At 39.3% G+C, this 25,370-nt stretch overlaps 1 protein-coding gene across 19 annotated transcripts in view; it reads left to right on the top strand.

Moving 5' to 3' along the window:
* The window catches only part of ABI2 (abl interactor 2), a 104,397-nt gene extending 80,767 nt beyond the window's left edge, over positions 1-23,630 (top strand). For 8 of the 19 annotated variants that reach the window (XM_043445066.1, XM_043445067.1, XM_043445062.1 and 5 more), the window contains 3 exons: positions 7,300-7,386; positions 10,973-11,146; positions 19,100-23,630. In XM_043445066.1, coding sequence (XP_043301001.1) covers positions 7,300-7,386; positions 10,973-11,146; positions 19,100-19,275 — 437 coding nt within the window. In that variant the 3' untranslated portion in view covers positions 19,276-23,630. The remainder of the gene's footprint in view (positions 1-7,299; positions 7,387-10,972; positions 11,147-19,099) is intronic. The other 11 variants (XM_043445070.1, XM_043445071.1, XM_043445064.1 and 8 more) reach the window with 3 other exon arrangements.
* The last annotated feature ends 1,740 nt before the right edge of the window (positions 23,631-25,370 follow it).

Here is a 25,370-nt window from a genome sequence, read left to right as displayed (position 1 = left end):
GCTATTTTGTACCTAAATGCATATTTCATTTTTAAATTGTAATTGGTTAGATATGGCCTGTTTCATAGTTCTGCTAAAGATAAGCTCTCTCCCTGACCCTTTTGGAAGTCTAGACAGTTATTGCTTATGGCCTTTATGCCCTTCTTTATCCTTACATAGAGTTTTAAAAGAATAGTGTCAATCCAAAATGGGCCGATTCCATAATGGAACTGGGAGATGCTTCATTATTATAGCTTGGGACCAAGTATACATGATATTCAGAAAGTATATATAGGGGTATTTCATGCTATGTACATGTACATACTAATATACTGGTCCTGTGAGAACCCTCTTGGTGGAATTTCTTTGAAGCTTATTTAAGTATGTATTTAAATGTATTTTAAATATGTATTTTAACACTTCTCTGTAAATCTGATTTTGCACATATTTTGAAAGTATATGTTAAAGTAGAAAATAACCGACTCTAAGGAATGAGTGTTAAAGCATTTTTCACACTCATGAGAAGTATAAAGTGAATTGGATTTTTGAGCCTTCAGCATAATGTGTGAAGCAATTTAGTTAGTTTTTATGTACTTCTCTTGATTAAGTTCTGTCTTTCTTCTCCAGAGGTTTGGTATTTGTTTAAAGAGGATGACTACAGCTTTGTTAGTTGAATAATCAAGTGCTTTTTTTTTAACTAAAAAAGTTTTTAATTAAATCATGTTCTTTGAAACCCTCTTTTTGCAAGACTTAATGCTTTGTAAGCCAGTATTCTAAGGCTGTTAGATAGACTTTCATTTTGTCTGCTTCAGATGATTATGTAAGTCTCATATTATTCCCACTTGTCTTAAAATGGTCCTTGTTTTTTGCACTTAGAATGAGAAAATTTGTTGTGTTTTCTCAAGTAACTAATTACCTGATTTAACAAAATGATCCCAGGTTTGTGTTTTATGAGCATATTTTTTGCAGCTGGAGGCTTGACCTGGCTTTGTGTCTCTGAGGAAGTGAGCTGACAGGCAGGATTCACGTGAGTGTAAGCTCAGTGAGGTTTTCTGTGCGACATTACGTCTAACGGCACTGCTCCTATATTTGGGTTGAGTTTGAAATGGCGTCATAACATAGAGATGAAAACATGGAGCACCTGATAGGCAGTGCCAAGTTCTGGAAGCACAGTGATTGTTTTCTAATGGGATTATTTCAGAAACAAGTTAATGAAAGGAGCACTTGAATCAGGACAGAACTGAATCCTATGTGGTTCTTATTGTTTGTTAATCTAATCCAACCAGAGAAACAAGAATATTAGTTTATCATTCATCTTGTCATCATCAAGAGAGGCATTGAAACAACTAGGGTTAATCACAAGTTTTGACAGTTTTTGCCTTCAATATAAATATGAAGCACTTCGGTGGTAAAGAAGAATATACATGTATATTTGTACTTGCACATCTGTACACGTTAACCTACTTTGGTAAGTGCCTTAGTTTGGGCCGCTATAACAAAGTACCATCGGCTGGGTAGCTTATAAACAGTAGAGATTTATTGCTTACAGTTCCGAGGCTGGAAGCCAGAGATCAATGTGCCAACACAGTTGAGTTCTGGTGAGAACCCTCTTCAGGTTTTAGGCTGCTGTCTTCTATCCTTGTTGTTTAGTTGCAAAGTCATGGTTGACTCTTTTGCAGCCCCATGGCCCATAGCCTGCCAAGCTCCTCTATCCATGGGATTTTCCAGGCAAGAATACTGGAGGGGGTTACCATTTCCTTCCCCAGGGGGTCTTCCTGATCCATGTCTCCTGAACTGGGAGGCAGGCTCTTTACCCCTGAGCCCCGGGGAACCTCTTGTACCCTTACATGTTAGAAAGAGAGAGAGAACTCTCGGTGGGTGGGTGGGGGTTTGTTTTTGTTTGTTTGTTTTGGCAATGCCTTTTAACAATTGTTTTTAATATACTTTTTGAGCCTGTCTTTCGCCCGGTAGTTTATACCTCCCACTCCCCAGTCCCCGTATTGTACCCCCTGCTGATCGCCACTGGTTTGTTCTCTGTGTCTGTGACTCGGCTGCTTTCCTGCTGTGTTCACTAGTGTGTTGTATTTTTTAGACCCCACATGAAGGTGGTGTCACACAGTGTCTGTCTCTCTCTCTCTGACTTATTTCACTTTAGTAAAATGCCCTCTACGTCTATCCATGTTGCTGCAAATGGCAAGATTCTGTTCCCTCTTGTGACTGAGTATATCCCACTGTGTGGAACACCTCCCCCAAAGTCCCACATCCTCATACGGTCACGTTGGAGGTTAGGATTTCATGTGAATTTTTGGGGGGATATATTCAGTTCTTAACAATAGGAAATCAGTAATGTGGTGTTTTAAGTACTAAGGCCTTTGGTAAAAGATATCTTAAATTTTACCATTCATATTATAACAAAGACTAAAAGAAATCTAATCCATAAAGTGGAATGTTGGCTCCAAGCAACGTAACTGTGTATAATTATGTGAGAAAGGAATTTCTGAATGAGTATGGTGTTTTATACAGGGAAGATGTCAGGCTTCCCTGAATATTATAAATAACTAAAAAGAAACATTGAGAAAGCAATGTTGGGTTGGTGATATTATAAAAGAAAAGCCATAACACATATTCTCTAAATGATAATTAACTTATAACATTACTATAAATCTCCAGAAGAATACAGATGTAGGAAGAGGGATTAGGAAAGTATAAATAAAGAGCCGTATCCAGAAGCTGTTTTTGAATCCTCATTTTTTGGCAGTCTTTAGTGTCTGTTGCTGCTGCTTCTAAGTCGCTTCAGTTGTGTCTGACTCTGTGCGACCCCAGAGACGGCAGCCCACCAAGCTCCCCTGTCCCTGGGATTCTCCAGGCAAGAACACTGGAGTGGGTTGCCATTTCCTAATCCAGTACATGAAAGTGAAAAGTGAAAGTGAAGCCCCTCTGTCGTGTCTGACTCGTAGCAACTCCATGGACTGCAGCCTCCCAGGCTCCTCTGTCCATGGGATTTTCCAGGCGAGAGTACTGGAGTGGGGTGCCATTGCCTTCTCAGTGAATGCTTACTCTAGGGAGAACAAAAAAGCAAGGAAAAAACTGAAAAATGTAAGTATATTATCAGACGAATCAGTAAACCAAATAGACCCTTTTCATCATTAAAAATACACACTGTGTTTTTAAATTATGTGGATTAATTTGCTGTTTTTTCTTGGCATAGTATTGTTTTTTCATTTGAAAAGGAATAACAAAAATGACAGAATTCATTTAACTCTTCTGAGACTACAGGAGTGATAATTATTTGACAACCATATTCTTTTCCATCAAAAAAGCTCTTCTTACTGAGTATGATTAGTTAGGTTCACTTTTAAATGCTCCTAAGTAATACTCCTATCCATGTTTAGAAAATATTTCCCTTTTAAAATGATTACATGAATTCCACCACTGGAATGTAAAATATTAGCAACTAAACTTGAATGGACTATCAAATGGATGGCCTCTAAAGATGATATCTTTAATGGTTTCAGAAATAGTATTTAGAGTGGTTATTTTGTCTAATTTTCTTAGAGTATTTAGAAAGCTGTAAAACACGCACACACACACACACAAAGCAATGTAATAGTCTAATTTTTCTTCAAAACTCTTTCTACCTTTTAACACACTAAGAGTGTTCCATGATTTTGTGAATAATCAGGAAGGTCATGCTTAGGAGTTCTGTATATTTCATCAGCACAGGCTGACCTCTAAGTTTGGTTTACTTTACCTTTTATATCTACATGTTGCTGAGTGCACATAAGCTATAGGTTTTATAGCTATTCTACATAAGATCTCTCTATAAACTCCAGTGTCTTCTTGAGCCTTTCTCTTCACATTAACTTCATTGTTGTGTAATGTGAACATAATATTACTGAATCTTAAATGTGGAGATCTTTTGGTGATTATAGGGAAAGGGTTGTCCTATGAGGAATCAACCAGAGAGAATGGAAACAAATTCATAGTTGCTTTTTGCTCTTGCCTGTTCCTGAGCTACTTGGACTAGAACTGAATATTGTAAACAGTTGTTCACATCAAAATCCTGCTTAAATTCACCTAAAATAGTTCATTTTCAATTCAACTTTAAGGAAGATAAATCTAGTCTAAAGTAGGATCTCCTGGTTCACAGGTTTTCTGATGAAATCTTGCTGACCAGAAAGAAAATGCTATGGTAACTAAATTAATTTGGATCATCATGTAAAATGTTTGCCTTGGGCAAAGATAGAATTTGGGGCAACATTTGTAAGCTCCATTTGAAACTGAATTTTTTTAACATGCCTTGGACTGGCTTTGAAAAAACCTAACTTGTTTTGTTATAAAGTAATTCCATTTAAGGAAGATCTGGGACCAGTTTTTACCTGGGCTGCCATTGGTGGATGTCCCTAAAAAGACCACGGTAGTTTCAGGTTTTCACTTTCAGAACTAGAAAAGAAAAAAAAAAAAAATTCATTAAAAAAAAAAAAAAAGTGCTTAATTTACATACGAAAAATCTGTTCTAAGTTAGGTGCCTAATCGTTCTTTTTTAGCGAAATACTAGGTTGTTTTCTCTTTTCTTTTTTTTTTTTAATGGTAAAGACTGAAGTGGGAAATTTCCTACTTTTCCGTCACTGGTGGGGTGGGACTGGTGCTCACAGGCAAGAGGAGAATTCCATCTTGTTTGAAATGAACATGTGCGCTTTTTCTCATGCAGCCGTTCTCTGCTGCTGTTTTTCAGTTTTACCTGCTTTATCTCTGCTACCTTCTCTGGTCATTGTGTCTTCTTACCCCAAGTTTGGAAACAGAGTATTGTGAACGTATCAGCAATTGTTCTAGGCCTCTAAGAGTGGGAGACAGACACACGACTTAAGGGTTTGCAGCCAAGAAGTATAAAAACATATCCAAAAGGTATCTTTTAAAGAAAGTTACCAATTTCTAGGGTTAGGTGACTCTGTCCCTTCAATCTGGGCTATTCTTCAGAATCACCTGGTTAACTCTTGTCCGCACAATACATGTCCATGTTTTCCCTGCAGTTACCCACAGCTCAGCTGTTATCGCTCCTAGCTACCACCTTTGGACCTCTTGTTGTTTCTACAAACTCATCCCAGGCTTTCCAGCGGCCTCCCTTGTTTATGCTTAAGTTACTTTCACACATCTTATTTATCATGCCATTATTTCTTCCTGACTTGCCGTTCCCTGTACTTCGAGCCTATTTCATTCCATGTACTACTCACCAATGTTAATGTGGTTAATGGCACCTCTACCTTCACAGTTAGGAAGGAAAAAAGAATCTAAGAATATCTTCAGCTGTTTCCTTCATATGGTACCTAAATCCTTAGTTACCAAATACTCTTTTTTGTCCACACCGTTACTAATTTCTCTCTTTTTCTCTCTGCTTCTATTGCCTTGATTTTTGTGTCCCAGGCCCTGAGTTAGACTTCCTATATACATTTTTTTTTTCCTTTTTAATCTTTGCAGTTACACTGTAAAGTAGGTTGCATTATATCTTTCATTTCACATTTATGGTTTAAATTTGAAAAAGTTAAATAACTTGCTGCTCCAATAGCAAGGAAGTAGCAAATCAGGCTTCTGACGTTAGGTGACTTTATTTATTTGGCTGCACCTCGAGGCGTGTGCGATCTTGTGTGTTGAGCATGCTAAATTGCTTAGTCACGTCTGACTCTTTGCAACCCCATGCACTGTAGCCCACCAGGCTCCTCTGTCCATGGGATTCTCCAGGCGAGAATACTTACCAGAGTGGGTTGCCATTTCCTTTTCCAGGGGATCTTCCCAACCCAGGGCTGGAACCTGGATCTCTACTGCATTGTCAGGCGGGTTCTTGACCACTAGCACCGCCTCGGATGTGGGATCTTAGGATGTGGGATCTTAGGATGTGGGATCTTAGTTCCCCGATAACCTGTACTCTGCAGAAGAAGCTCAGCTTTAACCCCTGAACTGCCAGGGAAGACCCGCTAGGTGACTTTGAAGTCCCAAGCTGTTTCCACTTAGCACTCTTTCACCTACCATTTAAGATCCCTCCCTGTTACATACCCACCTGTAAAAAAAAAGTTTTGCACTTTTTCTCCAGGCATCTTATGCCAGCCATATGGAAATACTTTTGGTTTGTAAACTGGTCATGCTGCTTTATACCTCAAAGCCTTTGCCCCTTATTTGGTTCTCAGCTTGTCTTTCTCAACCCTTGTCTGCTTGTCGAACTCCTGTTCTTCAGGTACCTGCTCAGAGGTTATTTCTGTGTAGCCCTCACCCCTGCCCAAACCCTGGCCCCCTTCCTCACCACCGTAACACCACGTCACCACCACTGCCTCTCCTCCACCACCGCCACCTGCAGGGAATGCTGCAAGTATTGTTGGGTTGGGGCTGTTCTTTTACCTTCCATTCCCAACTAGAATGTGATTTTTTTGAGAGCAGTGAGTCTTATTTATCTTTTTTAGTTTTATTAGTCTAATCTGTGATTTGAAGCTCATAAAGGTGTTCTCTCTTTATAAGAAAATGCACATCGTACTGTTTACCCACTCTGAAGGAAACCGTAATTGTAGAGTTAATCTTCGGAAGTTGTTTGACATGTATCTGGCTTATGTGTATATTTACCTATATTAAATGTTTGTTGAAGACTCACTAGTGGCTAGACGCTTCCCAGGTGTTTAAGAGGGAAAGACAGCTTTGTGGGGAAAGGAATGATTTGAATGAGGCGAGCGTTTTTCTGTAGGGTCACGGTGAAAATGTCCCTGAAATAGGTGGTGTGAATTGGGACTGTGAGAAACGGTAAAGAGACAAACCTGACTCACAGAGAATGGTTTTGATATTGGTCTCTCAGCAGAGTGCTTGCCCCTTAATGGGAAGTAAGTAAACATTTGTTTAATTACCAATTAATTTTTCCTGTTTAATGAAGTAATGAAAAGTATGGAATTAGGATGCTGGCATGTAATGGTCTTTTTTCCCTTGTATTGATGAACATTTAAACTTGTAACCTCCAAGGTAAAATTTGGAAAACCAAACTACTCATGGTAATCTGAAGAAATCCTTTTTTTGAAGACATGCGATTGTATGAAAAGATAATTTGCCATTGTATCTTAGAATAGATGGGTATATGATAAATGCTTCCTGTTGTAAGCTTTTAAAACTTCCCTAACACTTTGTTTTTTGTGTTAATGACTTATCCCTCAAAAGAGCGCCTTAAGACTGCTTGTAAAATGGTGATGCACAGTGGCTCCCCCCATGTATGTTTGTTTTACTGTGTTATCCTTTCCTTTTAATGTGACTTGCCCTTACCCCTTATCCTCCACACCTTTTTTGTTTTTGCAGTATCTCTTGCTCCTCCTCCTCCCTCCATCCTACAGGTAACTCCTCAGTTACCTTTAATGGGATTTGTGGCCAGAGTCCAAGAAAATAGTAAGTTTATGTCTTCTTTATGCTGTAGATCAGATTATAGGTGTAAAATGTCATTTATATATGATTGGCTGAATAGTCATTCATTCACCAGTATGTCAGATATTTGATTATTATGAATAAGTCACTCACTGTATGAGCCACTAGTGTGGATGATAAAATAACGAAGATGAAATTCTCTACTTTCAAACAGCTTAAAGTCTGCTAGTGAAGATAAGACAAACATAAAATAAGGCACATGTAAAAAGAGAAATCACATCTAATTGAGGAGATGCTCTTTAATTACCAGGCAGCCCACCTTTTTCTCTCTGGATTGCTCAGACACTTAAGTCTGTCACTGGAGTTTTAGGGTTTTGTGGCTGGCCTGAGAATCTTTCTCCAGTCCTGTGATTCCAGGTGTAAAGATGAACCATGCCATGGGGGGTCCCAGAGAACCAAATTGTCAGTCTGTCTCCCAAGATGCCTCATAGACTGGCAATGAATTTAAGTTGGCCTGTGGTCTGGTGTTGAGCAATGCAGGAACAGGTAACTAATTTTATTGACAGGATGAGTTTTCTTCTAGGGAAGCATTAAAATGGAAGCTCAGGAGACTGATACCTACAAAGCAGGAGACCTGCATCAGCGTTTAGTGAGGAATTGTTGTTACAGAGACCAGTGAACATAGTCTGTACGATAGATGAGTTCTCTTGTGAGCAGTCTATATAGCAGGCATGGCACAATCAAAAGGTTGCACGATGGGTGTGAAATCTGAACTAGGGGAATTACACTCATAAAAGAGATAACAGCATCAGGCTGGTGTAGCCCAGTGCCTACATCTCATAGCAGGGGTGGCCTCACCAGTGGGACAGAAACACTTGCATTCTGTTGCTCAAGACTCCTGCTCCTTTGGAAATGAGCATCGCCAGTGCTAGAATGGAAGCTCTATGAGAGCAGGGATTTTTGCTTGTTTTCTTCACTGGCATTTAGAAAAGCGTCTGACACATAGCAGACACTTTTAGTTCCTTTTTTGTGTGTGTGCTTCCACAGCTAACTAAATGCCCCCTTTTTATTGATACATTTATTTCTTGTATTTTAACTGGTTATAAGCCAGTCGTATTGGCCTGAGGGCTCAGTTCTCTTTCGGGTACCTTTGCATCTCTGTTTGCTAATTTCTGAAAATAGTCTGTTTTACTTGTGTTTATTGGGTGGTACCCATGAGCACCTCCAATACTTCCCACAGTGTGATTACCTTTTAGGATGATCTTTTGTCATTTCTTTCCATAGTTGTATACATTTTCTAACCTACAAAATGTGTACAAACAAGAAACTGTATATAAGGTGAGCCCTGACTGATTTTATAGACATAGCAGGACTTATACATTCAAATGAATGTTGTCTTCTTCAAAACATTCACCTTGGAAAGATATACACCTATCTTTTGGAGCTATCTTTATAGCTTTCAAGTACTTTATTTTGAAGATACTCTCTGGTAGCAGATATTTATATTAAGTTTGATGTTTGGAAGAAGTCTGGAATTATTTGGAACCAGTTATACTGGGCTAAGTAGTACAGCTATAATCTTGTTCTTAAACCTTTCTCTGGCTCCCCATTGCTCTTTGGAGAGAGGTCAGACTGTTATAAGGCCCTTTCTGCTTAGTACTCTTTAGCATCCTCAGGCCTCTTTCTGCTGAACTTTGATCAGCTCTTTTGAAGGGTTCCTACTTTCTTACCTTTGTTTTTGTTACATCTGACATGAAATATCTACCCCCACCTTGGGCCATTAACTGTTCCTCATCCTTCAGGTTCCAGGAAGCCTTTCCTGACCCACATAAGAGATTTGGTCTATTGCTGTTTGCCACGATGACTTGAAGCACTGGCTGCACTTAACTGTAAATGGAAGATCGGTTGTCCATGTCTCCATGACTTTTGCTCACTGCTGTATTCCCAGTGCCGAGCATAGTAGCTGGCCATACTAGGCTTACAGTTGATGTTTCTGAATGAATAATGAAACATGACTCTAAAGTTATTGAATTGCTCTCATCATAGTGTAGCTTTTAAGATAAGAGGCATTGGAGTTCCAATTCCTGCTCTTCCACTTACTTTAGGAGTACTTACTTAATCTTGGAAAGCTAGTTTCCACATCCATAAAATGAAGATTAAAAACACCATCTCCCAAGGTAAAGATTAAAATAAAGATTAAATGAATAATGTATTGTGAAGTGCTGAGTAACTGGAACATTTTAAGTAAAACTAGTAGCTTATGTTAATCTTATTACAGTGACTCTGAGGCAGTTTTAAGAAAAAAGGAGCAGCGGCAGCATCTTGGAGTAATTTTCTGGTATAATTTCCCAAGGTGATTGTTTTGAAAGGCAGAGTTCTTAGGATCCTTTTCTGTGTGTGTGTTTAATCACCTTACCTTATAAATGCAGCTAGGATATATTATTGATTCTTACCATAACCACATGTAATTTGTCCATAAAGTCTATGCAAAAATCATGTGTCTATATTTTTTCTTTACTGAAAATCCCATTAGAACTAAAATGATTATTTTTACTGAGTAAAGAAAGTTTTGAGGTTCATAAAGTAGACAGGTCATGAGTACAGAGTGGCGCTGCAGATTGGAAGGATACTGGAACACAGCAGAGTGTGATGTTGATATGGCTAATCTTCATATTTTAAAATCCATTTGATTAAAAATCCATTTAATTAGATCCCTCAGCTTAGATAAAAGAGAGAAAATAAAGAGGATTGCTCAGAGAATTTCATGGAAATAGTACTGGTACGTCATAAATAAGCATTAATACTGTTCATTAAAATTGGAGCACTGATGAATAAATGCAGCTTCATTCGGTTTATTTTGTTAAGCTAAGCTCAAATATGTACTCAGCATTTTGAAAGGCTTGGGTTCCCAGAGTTTGGAGATGATCTTTTAGACATTACTGCATTCTGATACCTGAACTGTGGAAGCAGATTTCTGTAAGAACACAATTCAAATATTTTAAATTACTGGGTCATAAGTTAGTCTGAATTACTTGAAATTCTGTAGAATAAAAATAAAATGAAACAGACAACAAATATCTTCATGGATCAAGTTACCCAGAGATGTTTGTGATTTCTACCCCACTAATTTTGTAAAAAAAATATTTTCAAGAAATTCATTGAGAGGAATGTGGCAGATTATTAAAATTTGTTCACTGGACTCATTATAATTTGTTATAAATGGAATATGGTTAAAATGTCTAAATTGCTAGTATTTCTGGTAGCCACTCCTCCTTGGATATAATGTGAAGCCAAACTATATTGTACTGATCTTTCTTTGAAAGAAAGGATTATGTATTAGCATAAACAGAGTCCAGAAGCTTAGTTAATAATAATAATTTTGGCTATTCTTTATTCATCATCTATTAGCACCAACCCAAAGGAAGGAGGAAGTCAAGCTTGGAGATTTGAAACAGTGTAGTTGGTGGGGACATTTCTCTGGCCTACTCATTTTTTTTTAAAATTATTATTTTTAGGTCTAGGTTTATATTCCTTGAACGTAGGCGCTTGGATAGGAAACACTGAACTTTGCCCAGTGTGTAGTTTCATCACCAGCTTGATACATTCTTAGTTTCAGATGCGCCACCCCCTCCACCGCCTGTGGAAGAGCCGGTCTTTGATGAATCCCCGCCGCCGCCGCCCCCTCCAGAAGACTACGAAGAGGAAGAGGCCGCCGTGGTTGAGTATAGTGATCCTTATGCTGAAGAGGACCCACCGTGGGCCCCACGGTCTTACTTGGAAAAGGGTGAGTTTCAGAGGAATGTCTGGAAGGATGGGAAGAAACCTTTATGTACATATAGAAGTCTGTATATTTTAATTAATTTCATTTACAAGGTTCCATGTATTGAAGGTCACACTAGTAAAATTTCTGTGACTGATTTTTTGGTTGATTATATAATTTTTCCTGTTGAACGTGCTTTTTATGAATGGTTTCTGTAAGGCAAAAATTTTAAAAAGATAGGGTTTTTCTGGAATGACTCAGGAAGAGACTGATTTTTCCAAATTATTTTATTCCTGCTCCCATGCTTTAAAGCATTCTTCTGTGGTATCTTATATCAGAAGTATCTCCATATGAAACCTTATTCCAGAGAATAATGGTTTCTCAGTTTCTTTGTAAAGTAGCTGTTTGGCATTTCTTTGGATGAAAAGTTTCTCTGAATGTATCAGCTAACCATCATATGGCAGTTTGGGGACAGAGGCTTCCAGGTGTCATCACGACTGGTCAGCTCAGGAAAAATGTGTGTTGTTTCAGGAATTTTCTGTTAAGGAAGTTAAAGCCACTAGCGTACTGGGTTTCAAAACTGCACATTAGAATCACCTGGGAGCTTGCATTAACAAGTAGTGGATTTTCACTTCTGGCTGAAATGGAGCAACAGTAATCAGATTTACCCTTCCTCCTAAAACAATTGACAATGAATCCAGGAAAAGATATGAAAGATAACAGTTTTCAGACACTGATAAGTATTGGTGGACTATGATCCCAGAAAGAAGGATCTCAAACATGGTGTGAGCCTTTAATTGTCCTAGCTTTGCTATCTAGCAGTAGTTTCCAGGCCACGGTGCAAGGAGGTGGAACCCCAATAAGCCTGGACGTCTCACTGAGTAGAGAAGATAGAGATCAGAGTTTTGGGAGGCCACGGAGTATAGGTAACTACACAGACAAAGGACAGAGCTCTGGGATAACCGCCGAAGAGTCTCCTTGAGTCTTTTTTTTTTTTAACAACAAGGAAGGAAGCTCATTTAATTTTTTTTTTTTAGTAGTCTGTGGAGTCCAATAATAAGTCCCAGGGGTGAAGGTCAGCCCAGGATCCTTGAGTCTTTTGACAGAACGCCGATCTGTACATGCCTGTGAAGAAACTACCTAAGATTGGAGAAGGAATAATTAGAAAGCAATAGGCAGAAAAAAGTCTTGGAAATAACAGGCCTGGGAATAGTTCATGCTCCCAAACCAGTGAGAATAGAAAGACCTTGTAATACACAAGGCATGGAGAAGAGGCCTCAAAATTGTGATTTGTGGGGCCAAATTAGCACTAGACTGTATAGGTTGCCCTGGACTGCCCTAACAAAAGTTTAAATGCAAACTCTGAAAGCATCCAACTGATTTCAAGTAACTTAACTGAGCTCCAGGACAAAACCCAGCGCTGCTGAAAGGACTTAAACCAGTGCACCAAACAGTGCGATGCTTAGTGACCAGCATCCAGTCAAGAATTACAAGACACGTAAAAAGACGGGAGAATGTAACTCGTACCTAAAAGGAAAGACAGCCAAAAGGAAAGACCTAGAAGTGGCAAGATGCTGGAATTACCAGACATGGCTATAGTGTATAAATACCACACATATCCAAGAAGGCAAAGGAAAACATGAACATGAGAGAAAAGTAGAATATGTTTTTTTTTTTAAAAAAGAGAAACCCATATAGAATTTCTGGAGATGAAAAATGCTATATCTGAGTGACACTTAGAAGAAAAGATCAGCAACCTTGACAAAATGACATTAGAAACTATCCAAAATGAGGCACAGAGGAAAAAACACCACCAGCAACAGATACGTAAAGCAATATCAAATAATCTTTATTCACAGAAGACATTATCTTTTATGTAGCAAATCCTTAGGAAGGAATCTACAAAAAAGCTCATAGAACTAAAAAGTGAACTTATCAAGATGACAGACTACAAAGTTGATTTGCAAAATTAGTTGCATTTTTATATACTAGCAAGAAACAATTAGAGATAGAAATTTACAAAATAATACCTTCTGTAATAACATCAAAAATATGAAATACTGAGGGATAAACTTGATAAAATACATGCAAGACCTGTATGATGAAAACTATAAAACTGAAGATAAATAAAACCTTAAATTGAAATAAATGTTTTTTGACCATTATTGCGAAGAGACTGTTTTGCCAAATTAATATATAAAGTGAAAGCAACCTCAGTAAAAATTCTAGCAGTCATTCTTGCAGAAATTGAGTTTAGTCAAAACAGTTTTGAAAAAGAAGACTAATGTTGAAGGATTTAAACTACCCGATTTCAGAGTTCTAGTGTAAAGCTACAGTAAGCAGGACAGTGTGGTATTGGTATAGAAATAAAAAACAGTGGTATAGAAAATAGAACCCAGAAAAAGGTCCACACGTGTTTTTTGATGAAAGTGCAAGATAATTCAGTGGGGAAAAGATATACTGTTAACAACTGGAAGTGCATCTGCAAAACATGAACTTCCACCCTTATTACCCCACCGTACACAGAAATTAACTCGGAATGTATTTAGGCTGGAGTGTAAAACTATAAAACTTTTAGAGGAAAATAGAGGAGAAAAACTGTATTCTGGGGTTAGGAAAAAATTTTTGTAGATAGCACGTTAAAAAACATGAAGCTTAAAAGAAAAAAGTCAATAAATTGAATTTCATTCAATTTTTCTTTTTTTAACTCTGATGTTAAGAATGATGTTATATGACAAAGCCAGCCATATAGACTGAGAAGAATATTTACAAAATACCTCAGGAGACAACTTGTAGGAAAAACAGTTTGAAAACATTTCGTCAGAAAAGATGCATGAATTGCACATGGAAAGATGTTCAACACTATTAGTCATTAGGGAAATGCAAATTAAAGCTAGAGTGAATCAAACTACACCAGAACGCACCCTCTGGAATGGCTGCAATTAAAAACATGATGCAGGTGTTGGAGAAGTGTGGTGAAACAGGAGGCGGTGCAGTGTGTGCCGCTGGTGAGAATGCAACATTTCAGCCACTTCAGAGAACTTGGCAGCTGATCCGGCAGTCCCTTCGCACACATCTACTTATGAGGAACGAAGGTGTACAGTCCCACAAGTACTTAAACTCAAGTGTTCATAGCTGCTGTTATTCATCACAGCCAAGATTGGAAACAACCCAGATGTCTTTCAGCTGGTGAATGGATAAGCTAATTGTGGGTCACCCATCCATTCAATGGAATACTGTTCAGCAGTGGAAAGGATTAAGCTACTGGTTCTTCCTGGCTCTTATGGCGGGTAAAGAACGGGTAACAGTGGGTAAAGAACCTGCCTACTAATGCAGGAGACTTAAGAGATGTGGGTTTGATCCCTGGGTTAGGAAGATACCCTGGTGAAGGGCATGGCTACCTACTCCAGTATTCTTGCCTGGAAAATACCACGGACAGAGGAGTCTAGTGGGCTGTGGTTCATCGGGTTCAAAGAGTTGGACACAGCTGAGCAACTAACACACACAGCAGTCTAAATGGACCTCAAGCATCATGAAAAAGAAAGAAGGCCCAGAAGATTCAGGCTTTATGATTCTTTCTAAATGAGATCCAGAAGATGAGTGGTTTGGGCTGCCCAAGTGGCATTGGTGACAAAGAACTCCCCTGCCAATGCAGGAGACTTAAGAGATGCGGGTTCAACCCTTGGGTCAGGAAGATCCCCTGGAGGAGGGCATGGTAACCCAGTCCAGTATTCTTGCTTGGAGAATCCCATGGACAGAGCAGCCTGGTGGGCTACACGGGGTCGCAGAGAGTCAGACAGGACGGAAGCGACAGCGCACAGACATGCTGGCAGGTGAGGGAGTTCACCCAGGGGCACAAGGACACTCAAGGACACTGGGATGACCACCACGGTCCAGTGCGACGGTTGTGGTGGGAGCTGCTCATTTGTATGTGTCCGGGTACATACACGTATCAAAACGCACTGAATTTTACGCTTAACTGATTGTGTTGTGTCTAAATTGCATCTTAATAAAGCTGCTGCTAAGAAAAGAAGCGCCCAAGGTGCTCTCTAGGGTGTGGCCCTGGACACTGACAGGCTCTGCAAACTTGTTAGCTGACTTGAACATGGTCCTGGACAGAGGGATGCCAGTTTTCAGTTCTGAAAAACCAGCTCAGTGATTCCTTAAGAGGAAAGCATAACGAAAAGATATGCTTGTTAAAAAATCTACTCCTCAGTGAATATGCAAAAATCTGGGGAGACTTGTAAGAGAGGAAAGTAAGTTTATTTTCAGTCCAAATAACTCTTTAAAAGAAAATGCCTGATATTTTTCAAAGTTTATCTTTGTTAAGCTCAAATCTTTTAAAATGTAAAAAGCAGATAAGCTCTTCCTCTTTCTGGCAAAACAGAAATAACCAGCTGTGTTCAGCTTATGACTGACTGCTCTTTGAGTGTGCATCCATGTTAAGGCTGTTGCCTGAGGTCTCACTTTGCTCTTAGACTTAGATTCATAGACTTTGCTAACAAAGTTCGTAGACTTAGCCCTGGCTCTCACATGTGCCTGCATCTAGGGTCACCTCGGGAGTGCTTAACGTGTCCGTGCTTCCAGACCTATTAAACCAGTCTGTGGACAGGGGACCCAGGCATTAGAATTTTTTAAAGTTCCTCAAAACTTCAAGGTTGAGCACCACTGCATAGGTTTATCGTAAGTGGAGATAACTTGTATATATAAGTATCTTGGCTGAATATCGGTAGAGAAAAGACATTTTCTTGTATTTATTGTGTGCCTGGCATAATGCAAGACTTATTACATGTGAGATAGCCCATTTTGCAAACTAGAAAACTTGAGGTTCAGAGTAACTTATATAACAGAAAATGTGTTAGAGATAGTATATCACAATAGTTATTAATGATAATAAAAGGGCTAACATTTATATAGAATGTTTACTATGTACAAGGCCCTGGGCTACATATTATATGTGCATTGCCTTATTTAATATAACAGTGCTTTGAGGTATTAGCATTATTATAATACCCATTATATAGCTGAGTAAAAAGCAGCTTAGGGAAAGTGAAATATGTTCTGTAAAATGTTAAGTGGTATAGCTGGGATCTAAACTTGACAGCCTAACTTCTGAGCCCACATTCTGAACATTGGCTTAAGCTTGAACTCTCACAGACCTAGGATCGAGTCTTGGCTCTAATTTTTACTGGCTTTAAATTATTTGTGACAAAATGACTTATTTGTCAGTGCCGATTTTAATTCCCTTTCTTCTATCAAGTCATCTGTTCATGTGTTCCTCCAGCTCAGTGACATAATTTCTTGGTAGAAGCATAAGCAGTGTATGATAATTTATCAGATAGCATTTCTGTCCTCACAAGACTTGTGATGGCCCCTTGTCTTATTCATCTTTGTATCTCTAAAAATCAGAATGGATGCTCCATTAATGATTGTCCAAAAATGAATAGTGCCACTCATTCTGAGGAGTCCAGAAAGCTTCTCAGTGAACATGGCATGCGTGATGTGCTTTGGATGCTGAGTGTGAGTTTCTCAGGCAGAGAAGAGAGATAGGAAGGGGCCCTCCAGTCAGAGAGAATCCTGAGTTGAAAGGGCATGGTGACTAATGTCCTGTGCCCGGGGACCTGGTGAATCGTCGGGAGGGAGTAGGTGAGCTGAGGGTGCCGGAAGGGAAGGAAGTTGTAATTCATATTGGGAGGCCTTGAATACCAGGAAGAGGGTGTTTGGAATTTTTTTCTTTTTGAAAAATCTGATAGTAAAGGAAAATTGTGGAGGATCTTAAGTAGGTTAATGATAAGTTCCCATTTACTTATATTTTAATTTTTTTTTTTAAAAGATACCTGATAATAGTGTAGAGTGCATTAGAAAGAAAGAAAAATAGGAGCTGGAAAGACCAGGTTGGGTACCTTTCTAAAGCAAGAGACTAGGGCCTCAGCTGAGGTGGCGGTGCTGCAGATGTTGTCCACATAAATCAACAGACGCAAATGGAAGTATTCTTCCCGCAGCACTGACTCTCAGTTCTCTTAACTCCTTCAGAGTTGTTTGCCAAAAATCAGTTGATGTTCTGTCTTTAAAAATTAAGTTTCATATGATGTGTCATCTGATAACCTCATTAAAGTCTACCCTAACTGTCGTTGAAAGCGAAGGAATGGGAGCCACCTCACTTGTGAAAAGGTGGGGTGGTCTGGGGAGTCATTCTCTCTCTCAACACCATGCTGGTAATTTGAATTGGCTCTTTGGCCCCTGGGGTGTTTCTACACTTAAGCATAGTGCACCACTGTAGTTTTGTTAAGTGGGAGAAAGATAAACAGGAAATGAGAACTTCTATGACTGATGCTTGACTGATGGTATCAGGCAGATCAGATCTAGATGCAGGATTTTAAAAAATCATGTCACTCACGCTGCTTAGAAAATCTTCAGGTGCCCGTAGTGACATGTGTATTCCAGCTTGAAGACTGAGCACTGACGAGGGCAGTGACTGTGACGGTGAAGATGAGTGTGGGCCTGAGAGGTTCAGAAGGCGTGGGATTAACAGGATTTGCGGTACTTTCCTCTGAATTACTTCTCAGTGGGTTTACATTTCTGTAAGCATCAGGAATGTTATCAATCCAAAAAAAACAAGAGTCAAAAATATTGACTGGAAATACTAAATACTCTACATATCTTGTATTCTCTTTAAACTTGTATGTCATTTAATTGTATTTGTTTAGGTGTTTGGTTATACTTTGAGAAATACACACAGACTCTTTGTAGTTTCCGCTAAAGTATTTTCTGGCATCCTCTGTCACACTAATGGCAAATATTCAGAGTTTAGGAAAGCTGTTGAATTTTTACTAAAGCAGGCCAGAAATCCAAGTTAACTGGAGCAAGTTTTACTATCTCAAAAGTCCCTGTTTTAGTTTGTTTCTTATTTGTTTAGGATTTGTTTAGGATTAAGGTTGCATAAGAAACAGTCAATATATGCTTCTCAAAACAAAGATTTTATTGAGTGAAATTCCAAGTGGCATAATAAAGGTACAGAAGATCTTTTTATAGAAGGTTTAGTTTGAGGGAGACTAGTAAAGGGAATGGCTACCCACTCGGGTATTCTTGCCCGCCAGGCTCCTCTGTCCATGGAATTCTCCAGGCAAGAATACAGGAGTGGGTTACCATTCTCTTCTCCAGGGGATCTGCTCTATCCAGGGATCAGGCTCAGATCTCCGGCATTACAGGCGGGTCCTCTACCATCTGAGGCAGTGGGGAAGCCCAATATAGGGTGTCCCAATTTAACTATACCATTGAGGAAAATGTAATACTTAAGAACCAAAGATTGTCTGAGAAATCATTGACAGGCCCCAGTTAACAAGTGATTTAAGTAATGAAAATCACAGGAGCACTCACAGGTATCTGTTTTCTTAACACTTTCAGTCTGTTACCCTAGAGGTGTTAAACTGGTGGCATAAGACAGCGTGTGTTTTGAAAGAATATATATGGTAGATGCCATCATTCACACATTGTCACTGTTCTGAGTTAACAGGCATAGGCTCTAAAAGTGTGAGAAGAGAGACATAGTCTGCTAGTCCCTCAATTTCCTTTTCTCACTGGCCTCTCCTAGTTTATCTCATTGCTCTAGTATCATTCCAGTGTTTAAAGATACATGTTTTTACGTAATATGGTGCTTTAACACAAAGCTCTGCTGAAGAAACAGCCATCTTTCCCCATTCTGGGATTGTGTGTATCTCTTCAACAAGACTGATCAGTAAGTTTGACTAAACACTACTTTTTGCCATTTATGAAGTTTTGAACCTAACTTCAACATGGAATTCCACTGTAGAGGCTGGGTGTTAGACAAGGAACGTGGGGGTGGGGGGCGGGCGGGTCCTGTGTTGAGAAAGTCAGTTTTTGATGTGTTGCAGAAGTTCGGGAAGGGTATTCATTATTTGGTTCTACCTTTCTATGAATGTTATTCTTCTTTCATATCCTTTTTTTTCCCTCCTCTAGTTGTGGCAATTTATGATTATACAAAAGACAAGGAAGATGAGCTGTCCTTTCAGGAAGGAGCCATTATTTATGTCATCAAGAAGAATGACGATGGTTGGTATGAGGGAGTTATGAATGGAGTGACTGGGCTTTTTCCTGGGAATTACGTGGAGTCTATCATGCATTATTCTGAGTAAAGCTCAGCAGGGCTGTCTCCCTCACAGGAATAGTCAGGTCTTCCCAGATTATCGAAAGGCCCTGGGGATTCCCCTCCAGTGAAATTGAATGAAGGATACAAATGACAAAAGCTACCTTTTTTTTTTTTTTTGGTTTATCCCTCAGTATTAAAACAAAAAAGCAAGCTGAATTTGAACAAATGGATCTTTCTGCCATCACTTATACTATGCTGAGCTGTTTGGATTGAAATAAAGTGACGGTTTCTGAATATATCAGAGGTATAACAGCGTAACTATGTGAAACAAATCAGGTTAAGACTGATTCAGAAAAAAAATCTGGGATCTTTCTCAGGAATATTGTACACCCTTGGGATTTCTCCTCCTGCGGAACCTGTGGCACTGGGTGACCTGCAGTGCCTGTGCTGAAGGTTAGCCGCGTGGCCCAGTGCGTGCCCTAGCCCCACACTCGCTTCCACTTGTATGAGGAGGGGGAACCGATATTTAAGTATCATACATAACCATTTTTGTAACTGTTTCAGATGGCCTATTTCCTCTTCAGCACTGTAAATTTGCATTTTCTCAGCACTTGACTGCTCCGAACAAGTTAATGTTGAGCTGACTTGCATCCCTTCATGTTTCTCAGTTCGTAGATTATGAGATCGATTTGCGTCTCCATTCTGAGGGTGGTTGTCTTACGGGGCTGCTGCTGGCGGTGCGCCCGCTGGGGTGACGGTGCGGCCGGCCTCCGGGGCTCAGGTGGGCGTGCCGAGGTACACAGGGAGGCTGCTGAGGTTCTAGAGAGGCGGACAGTGAAGTGCCCTGCTCACTAGGTTCAGTTCCCAAACCCTGGCCTTAGGTGCTGTTTTGAGGAGTAGGATCTTAGAGGTCAGACCAACTATTTCTTTACTTCTCTCACTATTTAGGAAACAAACAAAAAAAATTTTTTTAATAGTTTATTTTCAATTCTCTTGAGAGTCACTGGGAATAAAAGGCTTGCTCCTGTGCTCTCTGAATGTTATTAATGGCAAGTGTTAGCTACTGTTGAATTTGTTTACTCACTTAGAAAAGATAACTATTCCCCTGATTCTGTGTGTTTGGCCTTTGCAGTAGCTGCTCTTGGTGAGAATCTGAATCTTATATTTCAGATTAAGAATAGTGGGATGAGTGGTATAAGGCCAAGTGCTTATCCAAGTTGTTTTTTTTTTTCCTTCATCTGCACAATTACAGCTTTGAATTCAGTGGAGTTTGGAAGGCAGATGACTTTAGTCATCTCTTGTGTAATAGATATTGAAAAAAATCCAGGAGGCCAGGCTGTTGGGCAGGTAAATACCGTGGTGACGCGCCCGCTCACAGGCCAAAGCTGCCACGGGTCCGTCCTGGTCTCAGTGACCTGGCCGGGAGAGAGCTTTGCAGGTGACTTCCCCGTGCTGGGTGAGAGGTGAGGCGGCAGCCGCGTGTATTTCAGACATGGGCCTTGAACATGATAGCGCAGGTGAGGAATGTGACTGAAAAGTGAGCAAGTGTAGTAGGTGTGAGGGAGTGCAGACAGAGCTAATACTCTACCTATGAATCTATTCTCAGAGCACAAAACTCATCACCATGTAGCTGAGACCCAGATAGTGCTTCCTTAAGAATTTTGTTTCAGAGTTGCAGGTTTTTTTTCCTCACATATTGCAGTTAGCAAAGATTTCCCGGAGACTGCATTTCATTTTCATTAACTTGCCTCCAGTACACTGTAAATTACACTTCATACTTTGTTAGGTCACCTTGATACTCTTAATTCCCTGTCTTCCTTCAAAGTAATGGCCCTTGAGTGTCCTCTGAGCCTTCAGCTTCATTATGGATGCAACCAAGACTAGACTTGGAGAGGTTAAACTCTTTTAGTGTTGGTGTGTAACTAGGAAAACTGTTTTGAAATTAGATGTTCAAAGTTATTTAAATAGTTTTTTGCTGAGAAAGCTTAGTGGACTAATAAAGCAGAAGGTATTTCAAAATCCAGCAAATAGCTCCCACAGCTCCCACCTTCAGAAGCCCAGAAGACAACTGTGCATAAACAGTTGGTGGTGAAGGAAAAAAAAGTTGGTGGTGGTCAGCTTGCCTGTTGGACCCCTGCTGGACTGGGGAGCTGAGAAGATACTATTGAAGACCTGCAGCACAGGGATCCATGGGTCAGCCGACTTTTCCTATATTTTTTAGTACTAGTGTGTGTGTAGTTTTTTGTTTTAAAAACACCACCTGTTGGATTTTCTGCATATTTTATGTTTTTTGTACAGTTTTAAATTCTGTATATTGTTTTGGAAGGATACTATGTAATGATGATGGGCCAGGCTTAAAGTCATTGGAGACTTTTAATATTTCATAGACTGCATGTTATTAATAGTTTGTGAGGGTAGTATTTGTTTTATTGTAAGTTCATCCCATTGTAAAATAAACTACAAGATGGTTGGTAGTAGGAATTCTAAACGAGTGCAGAAATCTTACATGCTACATAGTATTGTGGCAAAGGTGATTCAGGTATAAAATCTGCTGACCAGTAAGCAACCATTTTATTGGGCTAGAGGAGGTCCATTTCCTCTTGAAGTGTTTTTGACTTGTGTCCACTCCCTTTTGCCTTTAAAAAAAAAAAAAAAAAGAGGGAGGGATTTGACTTACAAGTTGTTCCCTTTTTAAAAGTATTACTATTGGACAGGCCATGGGGATTTCAACGAAAGCATATTTTCTTGTTGACCTTATGACCTAGGCAATAAATTGAAAACCTAAATCTTGTCAACATGTCAAAATCTAGATTTGAGAGATTGAGCCTGTTGTTTGAAATACATATGAATCCCTTACAGTGTCTTGTTTAGTACTTCCCATCTTTTGTCGACCTGCTTTTCTGTCTTCTCCAGCACACCTGCTATTCCTACCGCAGGGTTCGGGACCTGCTACTTTTGCTGTGTTCCCGAGTCACTGCGCGAGACATTTTCATTCCTCCTCTTCCCCTCCTGCTGCTGTTTATTACCAGCCAGAGAGACTTTTCTGTGTCTTCACAGTGGTCTCTGTAATGTAGCTGTGCGCCTCAGCAATCTCATGATCACTAAGATTTTTCTGTCTGAGAGGCATGAAAATGACAGTGTGCTTTTATCCTTTTATGCTCACTTTCTTTTAGCAGGTGACCATTCTGCATTAAGAACTGGTACTTTTTCTTTAACCACCTTTCCTCCTCCGTGGAGAGAGCATGGCATGACCTGAAGGCCACCTCTCTCTTGGAAAAGGCTTTGATGGAGGAGCTGGCAGGTGGTTGACACATCTTGGAAAAGAATGGGGATCCGCATCACTTCTCATCTGTTTGCTTCTGAACTTCTTTGGCCAGAAACTCCTGATCAGTGTTAAGGTGATAATTTCCCTCACGTGATTTACTTAAAGAGTTTCAGAGCTAGATGAGATTTCAGAACTTTTAGTTCAGTCTCATTTTACTGATGAGGTTAGATGTTTCATTTCAGGTAACAGCTAGTTAACAACAGTAGAACCCCTGACTCAGCGCCTGGTACTCTTTCTGCAACTGTCTTAATTGTGTTATATGTTTATTTTAAAGTTCTACTTGATGTCTTCAGGAAGATACTTGAAAAGTTAACACTATGTTTCAATTAATACAATTCAAAGTGTTGTTTAAAGGAGTGTATTGAGTGCAGCCTTAATTAGTAAAAGTCATCTTCATTTTAACCCTTTTGAAACTACACTCAGTACAAACGGTCTTTTTCATTAGGTGTATGTAGCTAAAATGGTAGTGTCTCAGCACTGGAAGGAGCGGCACAGCCTTATCTGAGAGCCTTAGAAAACAGTTCTTGAATGGAGGCAATGCGCTCATTACCTTAAGTTTATTTTGTGCTGAGCTTTGTTGATTTGAGAATCTCATACTTTAAAAGAAAAAATTGACAAAAAATGACAGGGCCTGTGTATAAATGATCCTTGCTAAATATCTTGAGGTTTTTTTGTAAAAAAATTAAACAAAAAGCAGACAAAAAGCTTATTTTCACATTAAAATGGAAACGTCTTTTGCAACTTCAGAATTCTATGAAAAGCAGTTTTTATCATATTTTGTGTCCATGCATCTTTTTCTTAACAAAATAGTTTACAGAAAAGAATGTAAACAATTTGTGATCTGGCCAGTTGTGCTTACAGCTCCCGGAGGGAGGGCTGGTGTTAACGCCTTCAGTAAGAACGATGTAGGAAAACCTGAGGGAGCATCTGTTGCCAGTAATGTTTCTTGTGTGTGCCATTAAACCACCTCCAGATGAGTTGGGGGGACATTTCACTTCTTAATTTTGAAACTGTATTTGGAATTAATTGTTGCTGTGTACTAAGAACTTGGCCTAAATAAAATCCTACAAGGTATATCCAAATGTCTTGAGAACGTATTTTTGCAAGTAACCTTTTTGGCCGTGCCGTGGGCAGCATCTCAGTTCCCTGACCAGGGAGTGAACCTGAGCCACACCAGTGAAAGCCCGCAATCCTTACCACTCGGTGGTAAGTTACAAGTGCTGGCGTGCTGCAGTCCATGCGGTCGCACAGAGTCGGACACGACTGAAGTGACGCAGCAGCAACATGATTGTAAATACATTTGAATCCACACTTACACATACCTTGACACGGCAGTTCAACACATGATTGTGATACCAAGACTTTCAAACAAAAAGCAACCTTTTTTGTTCTAGTTCTTACCTAACTGTGTTGTTTAAAGGGGTAAAAACGTTATTTTCAGTTGAACACATCAAATTATAGTTTACCTTCACGCTTTATGTGCATGTTACAATCTGTTTTGGGTACCTCAACATAAACAGCAAAACCTGGTTCTTACGGTGGCGATCCACAAACAGTCCAGTCCAGTTTAGATGTTTAAATGAATCTATGTATTCTTTTTATTAAGGACTGGATAAGCTGACATAATGGAAACACGTAAATTACACTGACCGCATGACTACTGTCCTAAGCCATTACAATAGTTTACTGACAGTAACTTGGCAAGAATAAGTAACTTGGAAAATAACTTAATCCAGCAGTAGAACAAAAACATCGTCAGTAGTACTGAATATCTCTCTCATATATATATATCTATATATAGGTTTGCACAATCAGGGAGCAAGGCACATAATGAAATGAGTGTACATTTAGGTAGAAGAAAATAATAGCAACAAAGCTGAAAGAAAAACTAACTTCATCTTTACCGAGCTGTGCGTAATCATCTGAATAATGTCCTCTATCCTGTACTTTCAATGCAGTTCCTTTTGCCTTTTTCATGCTTTAAAAAGCTATATTCCTACATTGTATATATTTATGGCAAAGCTCCCACAGCCTGGATGTTAGCATGAGCCTTTACTCCTTTTTTTTTTAAGAAATGGGAAGAGAGGGAGCAATCTCAGTTAAGTATAATGTGCAATTTTTCTTTAAAACAGTAAACAATGCTTTTACGACATTTACACAAGCTGATATTTTAAATGTACATTTCTATAAAAGGAGTTCACTAGTGGCTGACAATAAAATTAATGAAACATTCCAGTTAATGCTTTTTTTTTTTCCCCTAGGAGAAATTATTTACAAGTAGAGAAATACAGGAGGTGGTAGTATATCATGAAAAATGGCAGTTTTTGGTATTAGGTTACAATAAACTTAACAAACAATGGACAGTTTGCAGATTTTGTTTAAGTGCCACAAGCATGTCCTGCCTAAGAAGAGGTTGAGGCTTCAATTATGAGCTTGGTATTAATAGCCATCCATGTTCAACATTCATTCTGAACTTGGCCATCTTTTAAATATGTAGTATTCACCATCACCCTGACTTGACTCACTTCTCTAAATGTCTTTGGTAGAAAGCAGCCAGACCTTGATTAGGTAGATGAAGCCATCTCTTGTGAGACAGTCACTTTTTGTGTTTCTGCACCAACTAGAAACACCTTCCTTCTTTCATTAGCACCTCAAAGTTTGCTTGTTAGATTTTTTTTATGCTGTTCCCCCAAGAGAGTTCAAGGCACTGGGAATTATAGCAGATGTTTTCTAAATGGTTTATACTTCAACAAGCAAAGAGCAAACCAATTGGAGATTATTTCCTTCACACGTTTATCAAGTATATTGTGTTTAGC

This window comes from Cervus canadensis, chromosome 24, assembly GCF_019320065.1.
Source record: "Cervus canadensis isolate Bull #8, Minnesota chromosome 24, ASM1932006v1, whole genome shotgun sequence".
Classification (NCBI taxonomy): Eukaryota; Metazoa; Chordata; class Mammalia; order Artiodactyla; family Cervidae; genus Cervus; species Cervus canadensis.
The sequence above is the reverse complement of the archived record's forward strand: the minus strand, read 5'-3'. Positions and strand labels throughout refer to the sequence as shown.